The sequence below is a fragment of the Heteronotia binoei genome, chromosome 12, assembly GCF_032191835.1.
Source record: "Heteronotia binoei isolate CCM8104 ecotype False Entrance Well chromosome 12, APGP_CSIRO_Hbin_v1, whole genome shotgun sequence".
Taxonomy (NCBI): Eukaryota; Metazoa; Chordata; class Lepidosauria; order Squamata; family Gekkonidae; genus Heteronotia; species Heteronotia binoei.
The window spans coordinates 41,989,405-42,009,862 of NC_083234.1; the positions used below are offsets into that span (position 1 = coordinate 41,989,405).

Genomic DNA, 20,458 nt, shown 5'->3' on the forward strand with positions numbered 1-20,458 from the left:
AAAGTGTTCTACACAGGAAGCAGTTTCCTGAATAGGCGTCATTTGCCCTCACATTCCTGATTGGCTAGAAATGTGACCAGTCTGGAAAGAAACATTGCCCTTCTAATTCTACCCAGATTTATTTGCCTGCCTTGAAATTGGTATGTAGCGAAATCTGATTGGTTCAATAGCATTATGACATGGTAGTGATCAAATCACAGATGATTGGCTGGGAGAAGTACTGACCAGGTGAAAAGATGGTCCTGAAGCAACAACAGATTTTGCAAAGAAATAAGAAGCTGTTTAGGCTGGGATTTGAAGAGAAATATTTCAGGGCCACCAGAAATGTTGCTTTTGCTCTGAAAATGGGTAGAGCCATGATGTCTGCATCTCTCTTCCGTAACTGTTTCTGAATATCTCTGAGTGCCACTTCTTATCCTGGGGGCAAAGAGGATCCATCTTGGCCATGTTGTACTAGGGACCGAGTTCAAAAGGAAGTCTTCTCACAGCATGACTTTCAAAGAGAATCTGGAGGTTGTTCCAGATGGAGGGTAATAGGAATTTGTGATCTCTTGTCTTTTCCAGGCACGAGAAGAACTGAGGCCAGTGAAAGAGGATTTTGAGGCCAAGAACAAGCAGCTTTTGGAAGAGATGCCCAAATTTTACAGCAGTCGGATTGACTACTTTAAGCCAAGCTTTGAGTCTTTGATTCGGGCTCAGGTAGAACTACTACTTTCTGTCTTCCTGTCTTTTGCTTTATTAGAAGTTGCCCCCCCCCCCTTCTCTGCTTTGTAAGTTGGTAGAAATGTTGGATGTCTAAGTTGGCCATAGCTGAACATTGTATGTAGATGCAAATGGCCTCTGCAGAAATTCTCCACGGGGCTTCCATTTAGGGGCAACAGGGATTTGGATGAGTCAGTTGGTAGAAATCTAGTATGCCTGGGTCTGTTGTCAACAAAGCAGCTGGAATGTCATGTGTCACTTTCAGCAGAAGTCTGGTTAACATAAATTGAAAAAGTAAATGTTCTGACCCACCGTAGATTAGGCTTATTACTGGGTTTAGGCCAAGAAGTGCTGGGTTCAAATCCCTGCTTGCTCACCTTGCCCCAGTCACATTCTTGACTTCACAGAGTAGCTGTGAAGATTTTAAAAAGTTCTTTAGAAGAAGGATAAAAATGTAATCAATTTATCTTTAGGTCTCCATAGTTCTTGAGATATGTTGAGAGAGGCTGAATGTGTTTGCTGTGAAGGACACAAAGAGTTTTCCTTGCCTCTTCTCCTAGCTTAATTTTGTGTGGTGGACCAGAGATGGAGTTTGTGCATCTGGTGGAGCTGCAAGGGAGTTGACAACTGAATGTATTCACACTCCCTTGTTTGCTTACAGCACTGTCTCTTAATTGTGCTACTTTTTAAAAGTTTAGCAGTTTGTAAGTGGTCTGGATTTCTACAAACAAGGAAGCCCACCAGTAGATTATAAGTATTTTAATAATTTTTGTTTACAGTTGGTGGGTTTTTCAGTGCAGAACTTGATTTTTTTTTTTTTGTCGGAATTTGGGCAGTGTGATGTTGTCAGCATGGGAGAGAGGTACTGTCTACTTGTGGCTTTGTTACATTGTTGAGGATTGAAAACCTGTGTTGCCTCTCTCATGAGGGTTGGAAGACTGATTTTTTTTAAAAAAAATTAAATGGAACACTGAGGTTTCTAAGAGTTTAGTACAGATTACAATTAAGAATGGTTCATACCACAGCATCAGATTCTGTGCTGTGTGGCTGCACAAAAATTTGGACCTCTTTGGAGGTGGGGGCAAGGCAACAGGAGAAGCGGCATGTCCAAAGAAAATTACATTTAGTCGTGATTAGATTCACCAGGTTCTTCATTCAGCCTTGCAAAACCCCAAACTGCATCACTTTCGGGGGGGGGGGTGTTGCTGCTGCTTAAATAAAGAACTGTGCCTAATCTCCCCTTCCTAGCCTGCCGCCGGAACCCGCCTCTGTCCGACCATCCTTTCCCCCCTTTGATATTAGAGCGGGAATGAGCTAATGTCCAGAAGCATGCGAGTTGTAAATGGGCTGAACGCCACCCCCAGCCGGTTTATTCATTCATCGAGCCACTATTCTTTTCTGGGCCTCTTTCCATCCATGTCTTATTTAAGTTTATTCATTTCAGTCAGGGTATTGTGTTACTCAGTGGAATATCTGGTTCCATTTCTCATCTGAGTGTGTCCTTTTTTAAAACTAGAAACTTCTTTCCAGACTGCAGCCCCCTTCCCTGTGCGGCTGAGAAGTGGGCAGATGGATTGGTTTTCTGAACGAAGCTCAAAGCGGCAGAATCCGGAGCCACTTTTATCCCATCCGTTATCAGCTGCATGGTTCCGGGGGTTTCCCTGCCTCTGGGATTTGCGAGAGCCGTGCATACAAATGGGAGGTGCTTTGCGGTGAAGCCTGGCAGGCTGATTCCTAGGGCAGACTCCTCAGCTGGAGGGATGTGTGAAGCATGTTAAAGGAGTTGTTTGGTTGGAATCTCAGACCTGCCATTTCCCACTCCCACCCCACCCCCAGTGAATCATGTGGCGTGAATTTGTATGAAGTTGTCCCATAGTTCTTTCACACTCTGATTTGTAGAAGAATGCAGCTGTGGAAGAACACAGAGTAGAGACGTCTTCTGATAGCAAACAGTCCCAGTATAAGGGTCCAAAACCCCCTGTCAAGTGGATTGCTTTCTCTCCTGTTCTTTGAGCGACATCCTGAATTGAAGCAGACTAACAGGATTGCTGCTGACTTTACTGGACTCTGATCCTGTGCCTTTAGCAGCACTCTGACCTAGAGAAATAATGCAGATGACATTTTTCCCCTTATTTCCATGGCAGGGGAAAAGAGCAGTTTAACTTTTCTGCATGGCAGGCAGCAGCTGAAGCATCAGAAGCAGCCCTGCTGAAAGCAATCAAGTGGGTGGCCTTAGGGAAGCCACCGGGGCTGCATAGCAAGTTCACAAACAAACCAGGATTTGAACATGGTGAGAGCCAGCCTGAATCTCCTGGGGCTCACAGCCCTTCCCATCTTTCTCTCCTTGTGCGGACTGAAGACTTGCTGGTTTAGAACTAACTGTGGCTTGTCATGGAGTTTGTTCCTGGCCCGCAAACCACAATTTTAAATTGCAGTTTAATCCCGTTTTGTCGATAATTCATTAATAATTTTTCTTTGAGCTCTGTAGTTTGTTAAAAGCTTCCCATTTGGATTTTGTTGGTTGATTACAAGCCAAGAAGTCTGCAAGCTGTATACAAAGGGGGGAGGAGAGGGAGCAAGCGAGCTCGGAGACTTCCGAGATTCATTCTAGGACAGAATAGTTGTTTGGATGCAGCAGTATCTCGTGGCATCAGCTCCCACCACCACCATCAAATGGGGATAGCAGTGGGCTGCTTTATAGAGGTGTTGTAGAAGTTACAGCTAAAAAGCATTAAACTGCGTTGGTCAATTAGGAAAAGAACTTACAAAATAGTAATTTAGGGCATGTAGGAAGAATGCCTCTTCTGAATCTCCTTCTGTGTTGGATATGACAGTCAAGTCAATAGGCTCCAAACAAGTTGATTAGTAGCCATCTTGAGAAGAGCTGATTAGTAACACTTGCCAGAAAGTTGAGGTTTTTCTCCGTATTTATAAATAACCAGGAAAGGGTAGTGTAGTGTTGTAAATTGTGAGCTCGTCAAGATGTTCCTCTCATTTGCAGTGGTTATATAATTATTGATAATGATTGCATAACTCTTCATTATTGGCTAAAATGTTCCCAGGCAACATTCTGAGTGCCAAACCCCAGTCTGAGGATGGTGGTAGGAAAAGCCCCAACCAGAATGCAAATCCAGCTATGTTGAAAATAGCAATTTCTGTGGTTGTGGCAGGCTCCTCTGCTTCACCTGGAACTCCTCTGAAGACTCTGGCCAGGCTCTTTGCATGCAGCTCCTGGAGTTCCTGCTTGTGTGGATTCAGTAGTAAACAAAGCAGTTCCCTCCCCCCGTGTTCACTCATAATTCCTCCCACTTCATGTTGCATAAATATCAGAGGCAAAGAGAATCCTGCTTGCAGCAAAGTATCACCCACAGGAAGGTGAGGTCTTTGAGTACAGCTCAGGCACCTTTGCCTGAGGTTTAAAGTCCTATTGAACCATTTGGAGCTTGCTTCCAAATGGGCATGGTTTTTTGGTTTGTTTGTTTTCTTTAGTTTAAATAGATTTTATTTTCAGCTTAGGTTCATTACAAAAGGAAAAAGTTATTATATCAGGATGTGTTACCTATTACATATATCAGACATATATAACAACAAAGTTCTGTCCAAAAGCTAATAACTAAAAATACATAATTTTTCTAATGTCATGTACAGATAAATAATTAATAATAGGGTACCATACAGAATTAAAGAAATGAGCATGGTTGATGTGTGTGAGGTCCAGTAACCTAAGAGCCAGTTTGGTGTAGTGGTTAAGTACACAGACTCTTATCTGGGAGAACCGGGTTTGATTCCCCACTCCTCCACTTGCAGCTGCTGGAATGGCCTTGGGTCAGCTGTAGCTCTTGCAGAGTTGTCCTTGAAAGGGCAGCTTCTAGGAGAGCTCTTTCAGCCCTACCCACCTCACAGAGTGTTTGTTGGGGGGGGGTGGGGAGAGGTAAAGAGATTGTGAGTCGCTCTGAGATTCAGAGTGAAAGGTGGGATATAAATCCAGTATCATCTTTTAACTCTCAAAATGGTGCATTTAACAACCTTCCAGTGAGAGGAAAAGATTTGCGCTCTTTTACTATACTGCCATTCTTGTATTCTGTGGTTGAAAGGAATCGGGGGGATGTTTGCAAGGGAGCAGAAGGGGAAGGGGTGGGGTCTGAGTCTGGACAGGGCCTACAGGGAAGGCCTTATGGGAAACCTCTTTGTACCCTCTGGAGTTCCCTGGTGGAGGAAACAGAGTAGCAATGCAGTAAATGCAAGCTAGGTGGCCACACCCAAGTCAAAATGCTCTCTGTTCGCTTTGCAAGGTGTCTGTCATAGGAGTAAAGTATGAGAGTCTGGTGACCATTGCTCCCAATATACAAAGCTTTGCCAAGGGGTATGGGAAAGTACAGCAGAAGTGGGTTCTGTGGTATCTCAGCATAACTTTCCTGAAGTTGATCTTGTGAGACAAACCTCCTATATGTACTCTTACAAAAATCAGGAGACATTCCCAAAAGTGGTTACTGTGTAACCTTTCTGCTTTTGCCCACATGAGCAGGACATCCTTCCTTGCGGTCAGGCTACTCGGCTTTCCCTGTTCTGGGGGCTGAAGTATCATCCTGGCCAACCTTTTGTATGCTACAGCTTGCCCCCAGGTGAATGCAGTGTTCCAAGGCTAGATATTTCTGCCCACCCACAAGCTTCATCTGAATTGACAGGGCCAAGAATTTCCCCTTCTTGTAGACTTTGAAGTTCCCACACTTAAGATAAAAAGGAAAGGGTTTGTAACTCCCTTGTCGATGGGAGGCTTGAGAAGAACACTTCCTTCCCGCCTTGCTCTTATTCTCTGGCTGGAAAACCTGAGCCCTGTTGTCTGAAGATGTCTTAAGTTGGAATGGGGGGGTGGGCAGAGAGAAGGGTGCAACTGCATAATATGTGTGTACCCTGGATGATGTGTCAAGTCTGTTTGTAGAAGACTTTGGAACTCTTGAGATTAGCTTTGATTTGTAAGGAGCCACTAGCAAAAGAAGCTTCCCAGAGTATCACCGCTCAATCATTTTAATATCTCTGCAGTTTTATGTGGTCGTAACACTGTGCTGCCCAGTACTTGGCCCATCCCACCCTGAGTATTTAATTGGTAGCACAAGAAACCTCAGGGCATCTGGGCTGTGAGCATGGGAACTTTTGGCTTACATAGAACGCTTCATCAGGAGCACATCTGCTAAATGGTTTTGTGTAACTTAAAAATAACACACGCAAGGGGTGATCATGTTCAGTGGGAGGTTTCTGCCTCTGTTTTTAATAGGTTTGGCTTTTTATTTGAAATAAGTCCCAATGTATAAACAGTTTCTCTTTGGGGTCAAAGACCACTGTGTCTGCTGTAGAGTTTTTGAGGAATACCAGTAGTCAGGGCCATATATATATATATATATATTTGCACACATTTGGACATCCTAGATCACGTCTATACCAAAGACACACTATATTGAGCGCAGGCCTGAGAGCTGGTGTCAAAGAGTCAACTTAGGGTGAGCTGATCTCTTTTTGAGATTTCACTGTGCTGCCTGCTCAAAGCTTTATTTCTGGGTCCTCTCTGGAGCCAGCTGGGGCTCAGTGGTGGGGCCCCCTGGCATCTCCAAATAAGGGGTCCCAGGAGCATGTTTTCAGAAAGTGCTTTCTGCACGTGACATGAGCACCCGGGGAGCCCTTGCCAGTCAAAGTGTGTGATGCTGACCTTCATGGGGTGGTCTGACTCAATGCTGGGCAGCTTCCAGATGTATCCTGTATTGCCAAGCCCTGACCTGGATGGCCTAGGCCGGATCTCAGTTGCTAGGCAGGGTCATCCCTGGTTAGTACTTGGATGGGAGACTGCCAAGGAAGCCCAGGGTTGCTGCACAGAGGCAGGCAGTGACAAAACACCTCTGAAGGTCTCTTTCCTTGAAAACCCCATGAAGGGTTTAAGTCGGCTGTGACTTGATGGGGAAAGTAGCAATAGTAATAATAATCCTGTGCCAAACTTGAAGGGGCATCGCAGCGTTCAGGGCAGAGAGGTATGGCACAGAAGTGGCACAAATGCATTCAGTTTTTGAAGTGTAACCTAAACAGTAAATCGGCGCACACAGAAGCTCATGCAGAAATCTGGGGTCATCTTAACTGATGAAAAGAATCCTTTCTTTTCATTTTTTGGCCCTTATGATTGAGGAAATAAAGATGTCCAGACTTCAGTCCGGTATGATTGCCTTTCTCCCATTGTTGTGTCGTAAAGTCTCTTTCCATGTTTCCCCTTCATCTCTTTTCTTACTACAGCATTGTTTGGAAATGGGGGGGGGGGGGGGATTAAAGATTCCAAACTCTACAAAAACTCAAACAATGAGTTTGAATAAAGCATATCTGCAAAATATGCAGATTTGCATAATTTATTCTGAGTAAAATCTGTGCTGCATGTAATTAGCACATTAATAGCCTTCCTTTCAAAGTGCAAAGCTTTGCTTCTTGATACCCATATCTTCCATGTTTTTCCCCATTTCTTCAGTCTTTTTAATTTTGGGGAGGGGAAAATGTTCACAGTGGGGGGGAGTAGCATCATAATTGCAAACTTGGTATGAATGCCATGCTGCCATTTTATTATTTTTGTGGCACAGGATCAGTGTCTTGCTGGTGCACAAAAATTAGGTATTTAAATGTATACATATATGTTGGGTTTTGCTGGCTGAGTAAGAGAGCTTTAGCTGCAAATTAACAGTATCTGGAAATGTGGATTTCTAGGAGTGGATCTGAGGAGCCTTTGACTGATCTGTGGGCTTAGATGATAGTATTTGGGGCTAATAAGGGCCCTTAAAGTTTCTCTCCATTAATCAGCTTCCCTAGATACATCCAGGTGGGCAGCCATGTTGTTCTTGAAACAGTAGAACAAATGTTGAGCCCAGTGGCACCTTTAAGACCAACAAAGTTTTTTCCAAGGTGTGAGCTTTCACGTGCACGCACACTTCCTCAGACACATAGTCTGAGCACCCAAAAGCTCACACCTTGAATAAAACTTTGTTGGTCTTAAAGGTGCCACTGAACTCACAAAATTTGTTCTTCTCCTTTCCAAGGTTATCAGGAAAGGTTAGCGGCCCCATGGCGCAGAGTAATAAAGCAGCAGTACTGCAGTGCTGTGGTCTGAACTCTCTGCTCACGACCTGAATTCGATTCCAGCAGAAGCTGGTTCAGGTAGCCGGCCCAAGGTTGACTCAGCCTTCCATCCTTCCGAGGTCGGTAAAATGAGTACCCAGCTTGCTGGGGGTGGGGGGAATGTAAAAGACTGGGGAAAGCAATGGCAACCACCCCATAAAAAGTCTGCCATGAAAACGTGAAAGCAACGTCACCCCAGAGTCAGAAACGACTGGTGCTTGCACAGGGGACCTTTCCTTCCTTTCCAGGAAAGGATACCCACTCTTTGGAGTGTGGCGCCCTCAAGTGGACTGACTTGGTTAATCATTCTAATTTTGACCTTCCCTCTCTTCACCCCCTAGAGGACATAGAATGTGGCCTTAATTGTTCAAAGGGTACTGAATGGTTGTGGAGTTTTGCCCTGTTTGTTTCTGCCAGATCTGGAGCTTCTTTCATGCTGAAGTAGTGAACAGTCTGGGCCTGCTTTCTTTCAGAAGTGGGGCAGAAACCATATAGTGCTCTCATCACTGAAGTGAAAGAAAAAGAACTCATGGCTTTCTATATGGAGGAGGGCTGCTGCAGTGCATTTTGTTGAAAGGTTTGGGGGGAAGAGGAGGAGAAGGCAAAGGCAAATGGTGTGAAGTTTAATACCCCCACAACAACAACAACAAAACCCCTCACACTCAAAAGAAAGAGAAGTCATAAAGCAAGAATTGTTTGCTATGTGTTGTACCAAACGCATGTTCTGGCAGGGCCAGCTTAAGACATTTTGTTGATTAATACCATTAAAAAGCCCCAGCAAACCAAGCACATACTAATAAAAACGGAGCACAGTCCCCCTTGCTCATGTCCCATTGCAAGGATCTGAAGCTGTGCTCTTTGCTCATTGGGTGGGGAGGGCTTGTTCCAAAGGGACTGACCCTATCCCTGCTGTTCTTTCCCCAGGTCGCCCTTGGCAAGCTTACAAAATGTGTCACACACATAGAAAGGTCTGTGTGTGAGTTCAGGCTTGTTCTCGTGCATTTACTGCCTGAAGAGACAGCCGGCTGAGGTGTGAATGCAGACCAGCCCTAGATAATCCTATTATTAAAAAGCGCTATGGGGCCGGCAGTAGGTTGCTTAGAGGCACACACTCCATTTGGGGAAGGTGCACTTTTGGAAATGTGTGTGTGGGGGAGTGTCTATTAGAAGGAGGGATGCTGGCATTCACTAACGGGGCAGCAAGTATGTGAGAGGAGGGAGGGCACTCCCCCCTCCTGTTCCTTGGGGCTGAGCAGTTTAATAGCACAGCAGGGAGCCCTACCCACTCAGCCCCCGGTGATTTGGCTCTTCCTATTTTGGTGGTTCTGCTGCTGCTGATTTGATTTCATTAGTCATTGTGTAAACCAGAAGTCCTGCTGAATCACCAGAAAGCGCAGCTCTGTTACCTGCTGATCAGGAGGGAAAGCAATGCTATGGATCTCAGTACTCTCGTCTCCCTAGGGTCCCACGCTTCCCGCTCCAGCTGTTAATTCATTAGCCCAGGGAAGGGGGGGGGGCATTCACAGTACCAGTTGCGACTGAGGTGCTCCTGGGCACAGCACCCTCTCCCCTTGTTCCTTGCAGGATGAAAAAGCCAGTGCACTATTGAGAGTGAGGGGGAGAGGCTGTCTCCATGGAGATGGCGCACATATCTGTAGCAGCACCACTTGCTGTTACTTAATCGAGTGAGAACCGTTTGCCTGGGGGCTGCTCTAGCGGTGTAACTGAGAGACCTGGCAAACTGGAGTCCCAGGGATGGGTTAATAACATCCTTTGTCCATGATGCGATGAAAAGGATACAGATCTCTTGGGCTAGTAGGTCTCGCGGCCAGCCGGAGCACTCTGCTGCATACTTTGTTCTTAAGGAAAGAGGAAGGAGAGCAGGGCTTCCCTAGCAGCAGTTTGGCTGTGCCCTCCCCTGTAAAAAGCAGCTTGTTGCACTCTTACAGCAAGAGAGTGGGAACTTCCTCCCCCCCCCCAAAAAAAGGTCAGAGTTCATGACTCACTCCTGCTGCCTCCTCTGCACTGCTCAAGCATGGCTCAAAGCTCAGCAGCAAGACCAACGTTACGTTTGCAATTGCCTTTTGTGACAAGACTGGCTCCCAAAGTACCATGCAGCACAAAATGGTTAGGATAAAGAGGAATTGGGGGCAGGGAGAACTCACTACCTGACTCTTGAGGCTGAGGAGGGCAGCAGGAGCTGCAGGTGAGCTTGGGGGCAAGTGGAAAAGATGTCAACGGGCAGCAGATAGCTCTTCTGTCGAATTGCAGAGTCTGCTGGCACCAGCCTAAGTATGGGGATTTGTGACCCTCATTTTCCTCTGAAAGGAGCTGCAAAGTCTCATTCCAATGCAAGATGGGCCTGAATAGGGACTGCCTGTGGCTGTCCTGGTTCCAGCCTCTCCATTCCTAGCACTGATCGGACTGCCGAAGCCAGGAGTCTCCAGCAGGTAGCTCATGAGCTCCTGTTACCTGCCAGCTGCTGAAGAGTAACTTGGGCATTCCCCTAGAAGACCCAGGAGATCTCTAGGCTAGTTGGCTGGTTTTGGCGGTAGTTTTTCTTTTAGGTGTGTGACACGTTTTCTAGGATTTTTCTCTTCTGACTTCATTTCTGGATGCTCCTCCTAATCCTGCTTCTAGGACAGAACAAAACTTGGCAACATAAGGGGTGGGGTTAGAATAGCTTGGAATATGGTTAAGTAGTCTGAAGTAGCTCTCAAAGAAAAGAGGCTGGTGGTGAAAGTATATGTGAGAACCTTCTGTCATAAAGAGTGCATGCGGAGCCCCCTCCCCCCCAAAAAAGCCATCTAGATCAAAACAAACTTCAGAACCATTTTTAAATGAGAATTACCTCTTAAATAGCCACGGACAGCAGCTGAACAAACTACTCAAGTTGGAAATTAAACTGGGTCCAAGAACTGGTGAATTTCATTCATCTGGCTGGGAAGACCTTGATGTCTGTCTGATTTAATGATCATTTCAGCCAAGGCCATCTTATTTGCCAAATGTTGAGCTGGTAATGGACCTTTTTTATTATTATTATTATTATTTTAAAAGCGAAGCTTGCAGAAAGGAGCAGCCACCCAATATGCAGCCAGTCTCACATAATGATTGCAGGGCAAGAGTAGTGTTGAAGGAAAAGCTGGAATTTGGAACTTCCTTATGGAGCTCTGGTTGCTATGGTGATCTGCGAAAGGGACAGTAGCAGGAGGGGCAGCAGTGTGGTCTAGTGGGCTGTGCACAAGGTGTTCAGCACCCTCAAGCTATAAATCCTCTTCTTCCTAATTGGCTGGGAGTGACCTTGAGGGGAAGGCACACAACCCTTTGGGCACCCATGTACAGCATGGGGATAATAATAGTCACATTGTGGGGGCGTTGGGAGGATTAGCCAGCATTTGTGAAAATCCCATCAATGCTTGACTGCCCATGAAATGGTTCCAAGGCAGAAAGTGTTAATCTAGGCTGGCTGGCCTCTTGTCTGTGTGTGTGAACTTCCCCCTCCCCTGTAAAAAGCAGCTTGGTGCACTCTTACAGCAAGAGAACAGGAACTACCTCTCTCCCCCCCAGAAAGGTCAGAGTTCATGACTCACTCCTGCTGCCTTCTCTGCACTGCTCCAGACGGCTGTGTAGGTTGGGAGAGGGGGAGGGGGGAGTTGTCACTGCCTGGTCACAACTAACCCAGCCAACTGATGCCTTCCGGTGTGGAGAGGCAAAGCCTGGCAACTGTGCTCCACCTGGGGTCTTCCTCTTTCAGCTTGGGAGAAGGGAATTGTGGTAATGCACAAGTATTCTGCATCAGCTCCTCTCTGGCTTGTCCTTAAACCTTGCTGGATGTCTCCCAACTGGTATGTGCCTTTCAGCAGCTGCTTTGTTTTCATAGAAGGGTGTGTGGGAAGGTGCTGCTGCGCACTCTCATTCTAGCTTGCTTGTGTACATTTCCCTCTTCCATACATGGACCAACTTTGCAACCTGATGACTTGCTTACAGTTGCAGCTTGGTGCTTAGACTTACCATTTCCATACCTTGCTAAGGACACAGACATTAAATTTTATCTCAACCGCACTTTGCACCTAACTGGTAAACAGATGGTTCCATTCCCAGGAAAGTTCACTTCTGCCAGAGCCCTTGCTGAGTCTTCAGAAGCTGACACACTTCTTTATGACCAAGCTAGAGTGGATGTTTTTGGAAAAGTTCAATTTGAAATCAGTGTTCCATGCCCCTTGACCTTGTGGTAATCCTAATATTGCCTATTCCCGAAAAAACGGCACAAAGCTTCCTTCTTATGACTAAAGCAACAGTGGCCAAACTGCAGCTCAGGAGCCACATGTGGCTCTTTCACATATATTGTGTGGCTCTCAAAGTCCCCACCACCCCATTGGCCGGCTTGGAGAAGGCATTCTCTCTTTAAATCACGTTGCCAAGCCAAGCCAGCTGGCAGCTTGGAGAATGCATTTAAAGTTGTCAAAGATTTCAGGTTTTCACGGCTGGTAACATCATTAGGGTTTGTAGAATCTTCCGGACTCAAGTGCTGTGTTCTACTAGAGAAAGTTTTCCTTCCAGACGTTTTGTTCTCCGCAGCTGAGAACAAAACGTCTGGAAGGAAAACTTTCTCTAGTAGAACACGGCACTTGAGCCTGGAAGATTCTACAAACCCTAATCATTTAAAGTTGCTTTCTTTCTTACCTCTCCTTCCCTCCCTCTATTTTCTTTCCTGTCTTGCAACTCTTAAACATCTGACATTCATGTCTTGAGGCTCTCAAACATCTAACATTTATTCTATGTGGCTCTTACGTTAAGCACGTTTGGCCACCTCTGGACTAAAGGCTGAGACTTGCTGGCTTCTGGAAGTGATGCAGCATAGGCTTTCCCTTCTCTGAAAACCCCGTAGCCTTTCCCTTGTTCCTGCTTCCTTCTCCCCTTCCACTCACCAGCCAATCTACCTTTCTCCCCATCCCACCCGTCTTCAGCTTTCCCTCCTTCCCTCCTCTGGTAGCCTCTGACTAAGAAAATGATAGCTCAGTTGTGTAGTGCTGGCTGCTGGGCTGGATCCAGTTATATGGTGAGGAACCTGGAAAGACTTGTGGGGGGGGGGGGGAACCTCACTTCCCCTGACCCCGTCTCCTCCCCACAATATTTCTTCTTTCCGTTTCTCCCAACCACCTTTCATCTGCCTCTCTCAGCTTCAGCTGTTTTATTATTTATACCCTGCCTGTCTCCACACTGAGGCTTATATCATTCTCCTCGCCTCCATCTTATCCTCACAACACCCTTGTGAGGCACAATTCGGGTGGGCAGTTGTGTCTGTCTGCGTGCTTATGCCCCAAATAAAACTTCTGTTGGTCTTGAAGGTGCCACAGGACTCAAACTTTGTTCACGTGAGGCATGCTAAGCTACGAAAGTGTAATGGCTGAAGGCTGCCCAGTAAGGTTCCACGACAGGGTGGGAATTTGAATCAGTCTCCCAAATCCCAATCTGAAAATCTGGCCACACACACAAAAAAACTATGCCACAAGATAGGAGGATGCAATGAATGAGGAAAAACGAAATAAAATCACTTCTCTTTCCCACTGTGGAATAGAGAAAAAGAGGCAGGATTCCTGGATGCCAGGGGATGCCTTCCATTAGCACCTTCCATGCTCTTCAGTAGGTCTAGCCCTTTGAGTGAAAGCTGAGTAAAGGCAGGACTTCTAAAACCACATAAATATAGAAGCCTGGATTTAATGTGATGGGTTATCTAAAAAGGTTGTGTCAGTGTGTCGGCAACAAGTGTCTACCCCTTAATGTTTGAAAAAAGCCATGCGTCCTACCTACAGCCTATTTTACCGCTGATCAAGTAAATGTGTCCTGTCTTTCCCACAGCATCTAGTGTCTACTGAATTTTTGTCAAAGCCTGCTTGCTGCACAAAAAGAAAAATGTTAATTGGTGCTTCTTTCTTGCCACAGAATTCTGTTTGCTGTACCATAATGTGAGCATAAATGCTTATCCCTAACTAACACTACTACATCTAACTATTTTTTTTTCTCCTTAAAGTGATTATGTTACAGAACTGTATTGAACTGTAAACTTCCTCTCCCCCTCCACTGTCTGACTCTAAAGGTGTTAAAAATCTTTAGGGATTTTTTCAAAAGATTCCAGTATTTGAGGTGGTACCAAGAGGTGGGGGGTGATTAGAGGAGGAGGAGCCTCTTTGCTTTCCCCCGAATGGTATGATTCTGCAGTGGAGCAAAAATAACTCCTGTACTTTTCCCTTAGGTTGTGTATTACACTGAAATGTACAAAATCTTTGGAGACCTGACAGAGCAGATTGATGAGCCCGGCCTGACTGATGAAGAGCGGGAGAAGGAGAACGAAGCCAAGCTGAACGAACTGAGGGCTCTCTCCATTGTGGCTGATGATTGACCTCCAACTGATACAGCCTTGAAGATGGCTCAGGCTCAGGCACAGGCCGACTGGCAATCCCCCCCCCCCCCTCCCCGTTGGTGCTCCAGGGAAAGTGTCACTTCCTGTTCTCCAAAGACTTCGGCCTCTGACTTTTTAACCTCGTGCAAATATGCTGTTTTGATCTGGGTGGAGGGAGGGTACTTGCAGCAGTCTGCAAAGATATCCTGAAGTGGATGTTGAATACAGCCGCTACTAATGTTTTTCAACCTAAGGTGCGGGGTTGTAGTCCCTGCAGTGCCCTCACTACTACTAAAGCTAGGATACCACCACTTCCAAGCGTCGTAATTATTGCTGCTTTCTTTCATGGTGCATAGAAGAGTTCATCTCTTGCAGTGGGGATATTCAGCTGCTGTAGCTAGAGAATTTTTTTCTCCTTTATCCCTTGGTCTTAGTAAGCTAACCACAGTCAAACCAGGATTGAGCTGTTGTGCCTTTAAATGAGACTCAGTACACAGTGGCATTTCACTAAGAAGGGAGGAACTGCTAGGTTTGGCTATCTGCACAGACTAGAAGGACACAGAAAACAGCATCTGTTTGGTACTGTATGTTAAATATACTGTTGAATATACTGTCGAGTTTGTCAGTGTGTGATAACTGTGGCCCTCGCAAGGAGGCTCAGAAGCAGAGACAAAGCAACCCAGAAAGTTCCTTGTGATCTCAGAGCAGCAGCACTAAAACTGAAACTACACAAATGACCAGTGGACCCCCAGTACAGGTAAATAGGCAGGGTTCCCCCCACCCCGTGCCTCTATGACCTGCGTTTAATGCATAAAAGACTGCACATCTTGCACATGGGGGAAGGTTTAAGCTCAGGAGAGAAAATGGCAAAGATATACTGTTTCTGAGAGAAGCTACCCTAAAAACAGGGCCCGACTGGTGTCTTCGCTTCCACTTCCCCAGCCAAAAGGCAGCTACCCAAGCCCAAGTGCTTTATATTCTGGCAGACCTCCCCAAACTCTTTTTAGGATTTAATCAAATGTGAGTCGAGTAGCGAGATGACTGTGCTATCGTTTTGTTTCTGTAATCTGTATCTAATTCTATTTTTGGATAAAAAAACCCCTCAAACTAAACTGTGTCATTCTTTTGCCTTTCCTTGTGTTGTAACCACCTCAACTATGCAGCACAGGTCTGCACATTAATTGTAGCAGGTTTGTGTGGGAGCGCCATCCCATCCCTTTTACCACAGCAGAGTGGTGGGTGTTTTTTTTTTGGGGGGGGGGGGGAGTATTCAGTAGAGGGGACTGATCAAGTAGGGGGCATGGTTCAAAGGTAAAGGGCCAGAGTGAGGGCTAGCTCATACCCAGCCATTGTTTGGTACCTTACCAACAATCTAGCAGTCCACACAATATGCCATCAGTAGAGTTTGCAATTATGGTTTGAAGAAGCTTAAAGCCCTAGTTTGCTGGCTGAGATGCTGTATTAAGCACTTACAGGAAGTCATTTTGGGCCTGTCAAGGGAAGAGAGGAAGCACATGAACCCCAACCTCATTCAGACAGCATTAAATTAACCGTGTAAGGAATATCTACTTTTTTGATTAGCCACCTCCCCTATTCATGGTCCTAAGCAGCTTGTTACCAGCACTCAAACGCCCTCCATCACGTCTCAAGAGTTTAAATCAGCAACAAACAGCAAGTCCCCAAAACACGATCTTTAACTCAGTAGTTGTAGTTTCAGGCCACAGATTTGGGCTCTGCCTCACAGGCATTAGAAGGAGAAGCAGAGTTAGAAAAATCTTGCAGTGGAATAACCACAGGGCAGGTGTTTTGCGTTACCAGCTGGCAGAGGTAATTCCAGCTTTATGCAACAGCCACTCATCTGTGCTACGTCCATCCCACCCCACCCCCCTTCAAAGCTTATGGTTTCTTCCAGTAAGCCACCATTTTAGGTCCTGTGGTTAAAACTAACATACTAAGTCCCAGTCCTGCGGACATTAAGTTTTCTCCTAATGAGGTTCATCAAAATTAGGATTCACAGACTTTCGAAGTGAGGAAGAGACTTTTATAAAAGGGAACTTGGCCGGTTAAATACAAGTTGTTACCACATTTACAGACTAAAAGCAATACATCCAAGAAGTGACAGACCACCTGAGGGTAGGGGGAACAGATGCAATCAATGCCTACTGCAGGATTTGGCAGGGGGGGAGGCCCCCCACCGCAGCACCTGCCTTAGCCCAGGCCCATCAACTACACTGTTAAAAACTATCACAGAGACCCCACCTGGCTACCTACCGCAGCCCTCTGGAAATCTGCTAATCTGCTCAAATGCATTCCAGCTAGCCACTCTGCTGCCTAACACAAGACATGCCCCCCTCCCCCCAGGGTAGACCTGGCGCTCAAGAATTTCACTTGCATTTCTAGGCTGGATGATGGAAACGCAGCATAGGTTGCTGAAGCTTTAAAGCTGCACAGGGCAAATGAGTGACCCAGGACTGACCTCAAGAGAGCCAAATGGCACCCCCCCCCCGCCCCTTTGGAGGGCTAGCATTCTGCACGGGGAATGTGCAAGGGTTGAAATTCAAGCCACAATAACGAACTGCCCCGCCAATGTATCACAGGAATGGCCACAAACAAGCCTGCAGCAACTGAACTGCATGATCCACTGCACATGAGATGGCTCAGAACCACTACATTGGTTTGGACGCTTAAATGCCCAGCAATCCTGACAATTCATTCCTAGTCTTCTTTCTACTCCAAAGGCAGGCAAAATGCCACCTTCTTCAGCTAAAGCGGGGTGGGGGAAGAAGAGGGGGATGCCTGAAGGAAGAAAGTCTCCATGCAGCATAAAGAGGCTAGCCATGCCCTGCTCTGCTCTCTGGAGCAGTGTGGCACCTACTGTCCATTTCCAACTGCATCAAGGCTTAGTCATGCAATGTCTTTCCCCTTCTGATTCTTGCTGTTAGCTAGCAGAAATCCTTGAAAGTATCTGTACTGCAGCTTCTCCACTCACACAATAGACCATCAAAACTCCTACCTAATGGGTATCCTTTAAACAATAATGGTGGCTCCAGCATATGAACTGTGGATCCCAGCCATGTTTAGACTAGGTGGCCCTTTCCCCAAGCCTGGGGGAATAGTGGTTCAGGATGAAAGCCAGCTCTGGCCTCTCACTGGCAGTGAAAGGGTTGAAGGTTTCAGGGGCTTACTCCCAACCACTGACCCTCATCCCCAAACCATCAAACCAGGGCACAGAACTTCCCTGCTGAGCTGCTCTGGGGAACATCAATTGCTGGAAACTGCTGTGGGTGTCGGGTCCTTCTTTTCTAAGCAGTTATTGGTCTGGAAGAGAGAAAGTACAGGAAGAAAGTGAGTTAACATTCGTATCATTTCTTATTTGGTCTGCTCTATGGGTTAAGCCAGACATGACAGAAATCACAGATCTCCATTTATCTTTTAAAGGCCAATTACAGCCAGGTACAGCTGTTATGCAGGGAAGGGAATTCAACCTCTATGTTCCTACACTAATATTAAAACAACCACTCTTCATGCTGTTATTCATGCTTCTCTTTGAACGTGGCAGGGAGGGCAACAAAACTATGTGAGGAGGGGGGTGGAATGTTAGAATCTCTTCCTCTCCCCACCTTGTGGACCCCCAATTTGCTCATAAAATTATTGCGATTGCAATAAAAAAGGCCAACGCCATGCTGGGAATTATTAGGAATGGAACTGAAAACAAATCGGCCAGTATCATAATGCCCCTGTATAAATCGATGGTGCGGTCTCATTTGGAATACTGTATACAATTCTGGTCACCACACCTCAAAAAAGGATATTATAGCATTGGAAAAAGTCCAGAAAAGGGCAACTAGAATGATTAAAGGGTTGGAACACTTTCCCTATGAAGAAAGGTTAAAACGCTTGGGGCTCTTTAGCTTGGAGAAATGTCGACTGCGGGGTGACATGATAGAGGTTTACAAGATTATGCATGGGATAGAGAAAATACAGAAAGAAGTACTTTTCTCCCTTTCTCACAATACAAGAACTCGTGGGCATTCGATGAAATTGCTGAGCAGTTGGGTTAAAACGGATAAAAGGAAGTACTTCTTCACCCAAAGGGTGATTAACATGTGGAATTCACTGCCACAGGAGGTGGCGGCGGCTACAAGCAAAGTCAGCTTCAAGAGGGGGTTAGATAAAAATATGGAGCAGAGGTCCATCAGTGGCTATTAGCCACAGTGCGTATGTGTGTGTGTGTATAATTTTTCTGGCCACTGTGTGACACAGAGTGTTGGACTGGATGGGCCACTGGCCTGATCCAACATGGCTTCTCTTTTGTTCTTATAAATACAGATCTGGGTATTTAGTCTGACCACAAGACTCAAAGTAACATTCCTCAACCATTTAAAAAGCTCCAGTAAAACAAGAAGAAAATGGTAAACATAAACAACCCACACCTGTCTAACCCTCATTAAAGCTGCATCTGAAAAGTATGTCTGTGATCTGGCAAAATACCCAGTCTCTGTCTTCAGAGAATGTCTGCCACAAAGATATTGCTACAACTGAGGGGCATCTGCTGATAGCACAATGATGGGATTATTAGCAACTTGAAGGTGGAATGTCCCTTGCTTAGGGCAACCAAAAAGCCCAAACTAAAGCAAAAACACAAGTTCAAGTATAAACTGCGGTGATTAGCATATTTAAAACATTTATAATCCAGAGTTATAACAGATTTCTGTAGTGGAGAGCAGTTCATGAGAACAGAGAAGGGGCCCCAAGCTTGTACCTCTCATACCAGATCAAATAAGCCAATTTTTGTCTTTGCCAGGAGAGCTGGTATTTTCTCAGCCCTCCCATTGCTTGGTGAATACTCAACACAGCTGCCACTCCTGCAGGTGTTACCATGACACAAGAAGACAAAACCACTCTTCCAAATACCTTCTCAATGATCTTTTGGATTTCCAGCTGCAGCGGAACCAGGCGCTTCTTATTCTCTTGCAGCAGCCGCTGGAAATGGGATTTCTGCCTCTCAGCCACTTTTGACTGCTCCTCCAGTTCAGCAAGGCGCTTCTGCAGCTCCTGCACTTCAGATGTCAAGGCCTTGTTGGAAGCCTCTGTAGTTGAGAAACGGGTCTGGGTCTCTTCTGCAAGCAAGGAGGAACAGAAGTCACCTTCCAGGCAGCAGAGCAGCTTGGCTGACATCTGAGCAGGGGACAGTGGCATTTCCCCCAGACAAAAAAAAAGAACAGCTTAGAGATGTGAAGCCCCAGGAAGGGGGGGAAACACCAGAAAATTAAGGGGAAAAGAGTACAAAACAGGATTTTTTTTTTCTTACAAAGACTTTTTTTTCAGTTTTTCAGGAGACTTGAAGTTGCACTTAAAAAACATTTTCTTCAAAACAGCTTCTTTTGGAAGGTGTGGAATCCTTTTTAAGACAAAGTTTTACTCATTCAAAATGCACAGGATGGAGATTTTTATTATGTAAGAATTCATAAGAGTAGAGAATGATAATTCTAGGTAGGCTGATTCAGCACTTGAATCCAAGGTGCGTTTCTGCATCTAGAGAAAAGCAGCACAGCCTTTCCTTGCGTTTGTGGAATGCAGCTTGCCTTCCTCTTAGCAGTGTAAGGTGCAGCTCTCTAGTACTGGGTATATCCACAAATTCGCTTGCGGAAACCTCAGGCATTTGTACTTTTAGATTTCATAAATACAAAGAACATTTATGATTTTATGTGCTAAAATAAAAGCGATGCATTTATATTGTTAAAGCAGTAAGTTTAGGCTTGATAAGATAGATAAGAAATTGCATGTATTTCATTTCCCCCCAAAGTTTTCAATTTTGAAACAACCCCACAAACTATCCCCCCTGCCCTTCCCCCCCCCCCCAAATGGCTTCAGAATTTCTGGAAATGGTATATTTCTAGAAAAGCCATTTTTGGCCTGGATCCACACAGCATACCCCCTGGACTGAGCTGAGGTTGTGGATTCAGAACCTCCCAATAAAGCTGAATCAGAGAAGAAAGGAACTGCACAGGAACATGCTGACACCAGAAGTGCTAGGAGGTATCGCTTAGGTCAGTGAGGCTTTGGTGAATACGCAGCCAGATATGCTTGCAGAATCCCTATGGATGCAGATTTTTTTAAATATCTGGATTTATTTTCCTATTCAGGAAAATCAAGAAGGGACCACTGGATGCCTCTAGTTCAAAACCCTGGAGGCAACAGTGGCAAAGAACAGAT

The 20,458-nt window shown here is 45.6% G+C and overlaps 2 protein-coding genes across 4 annotated transcripts in view; one reads left to right on the forward strand and one right to left on the reverse strand.

The window, feature by feature from the left end:
* BIN3 (bridging integrator 3) overlaps window positions 1–15,354 on the forward strand; it is a 115,722-nt gene extending 100,368 nt beyond the window's left edge. For both annotated transcript variants that reach the window (XM_060251658.1, XM_060251659.1), the window contains 2 exons: window positions 565–699; window positions 14,096–15,354. In XM_060251658.1, the coding sequence (XP_060107641.1) occupies window positions 565–699; window positions 14,096–14,242 (282 nt within the window). In that variant the 3' untranslated portion in view covers window positions 14,243–15,354. The remainder of the gene's footprint in view (window positions 1–564; window positions 700–14,095) is intronic.
* A 907-nt stretch (window positions 15,355–16,261) lies between these two features.
* CCAR2 (cell cycle and apoptosis regulator 2) overlaps window positions 16,262–20,458 on the reverse strand; it is a 29,724-nt gene continuing 25,527 nt past the window's right edge. For both annotated transcript variants that reach the window (XM_060251660.1, XM_060251661.1), the window contains exons 20-21: window positions 19,157–19,362; window positions 16,262–17,560 (exon numbers count right to left, since the gene is read on the reverse strand). In XM_060251660.1, coding sequence (XP_060107643.1) covers window positions 17,504–17,560; window positions 19,157–19,362 — 263 coding nt within the window. In that variant the 3' untranslated portion in view covers window positions 16,262–17,503. The remainder of the gene's footprint in view (window positions 17,561–19,156; window positions 19,363–20,458) is intronic.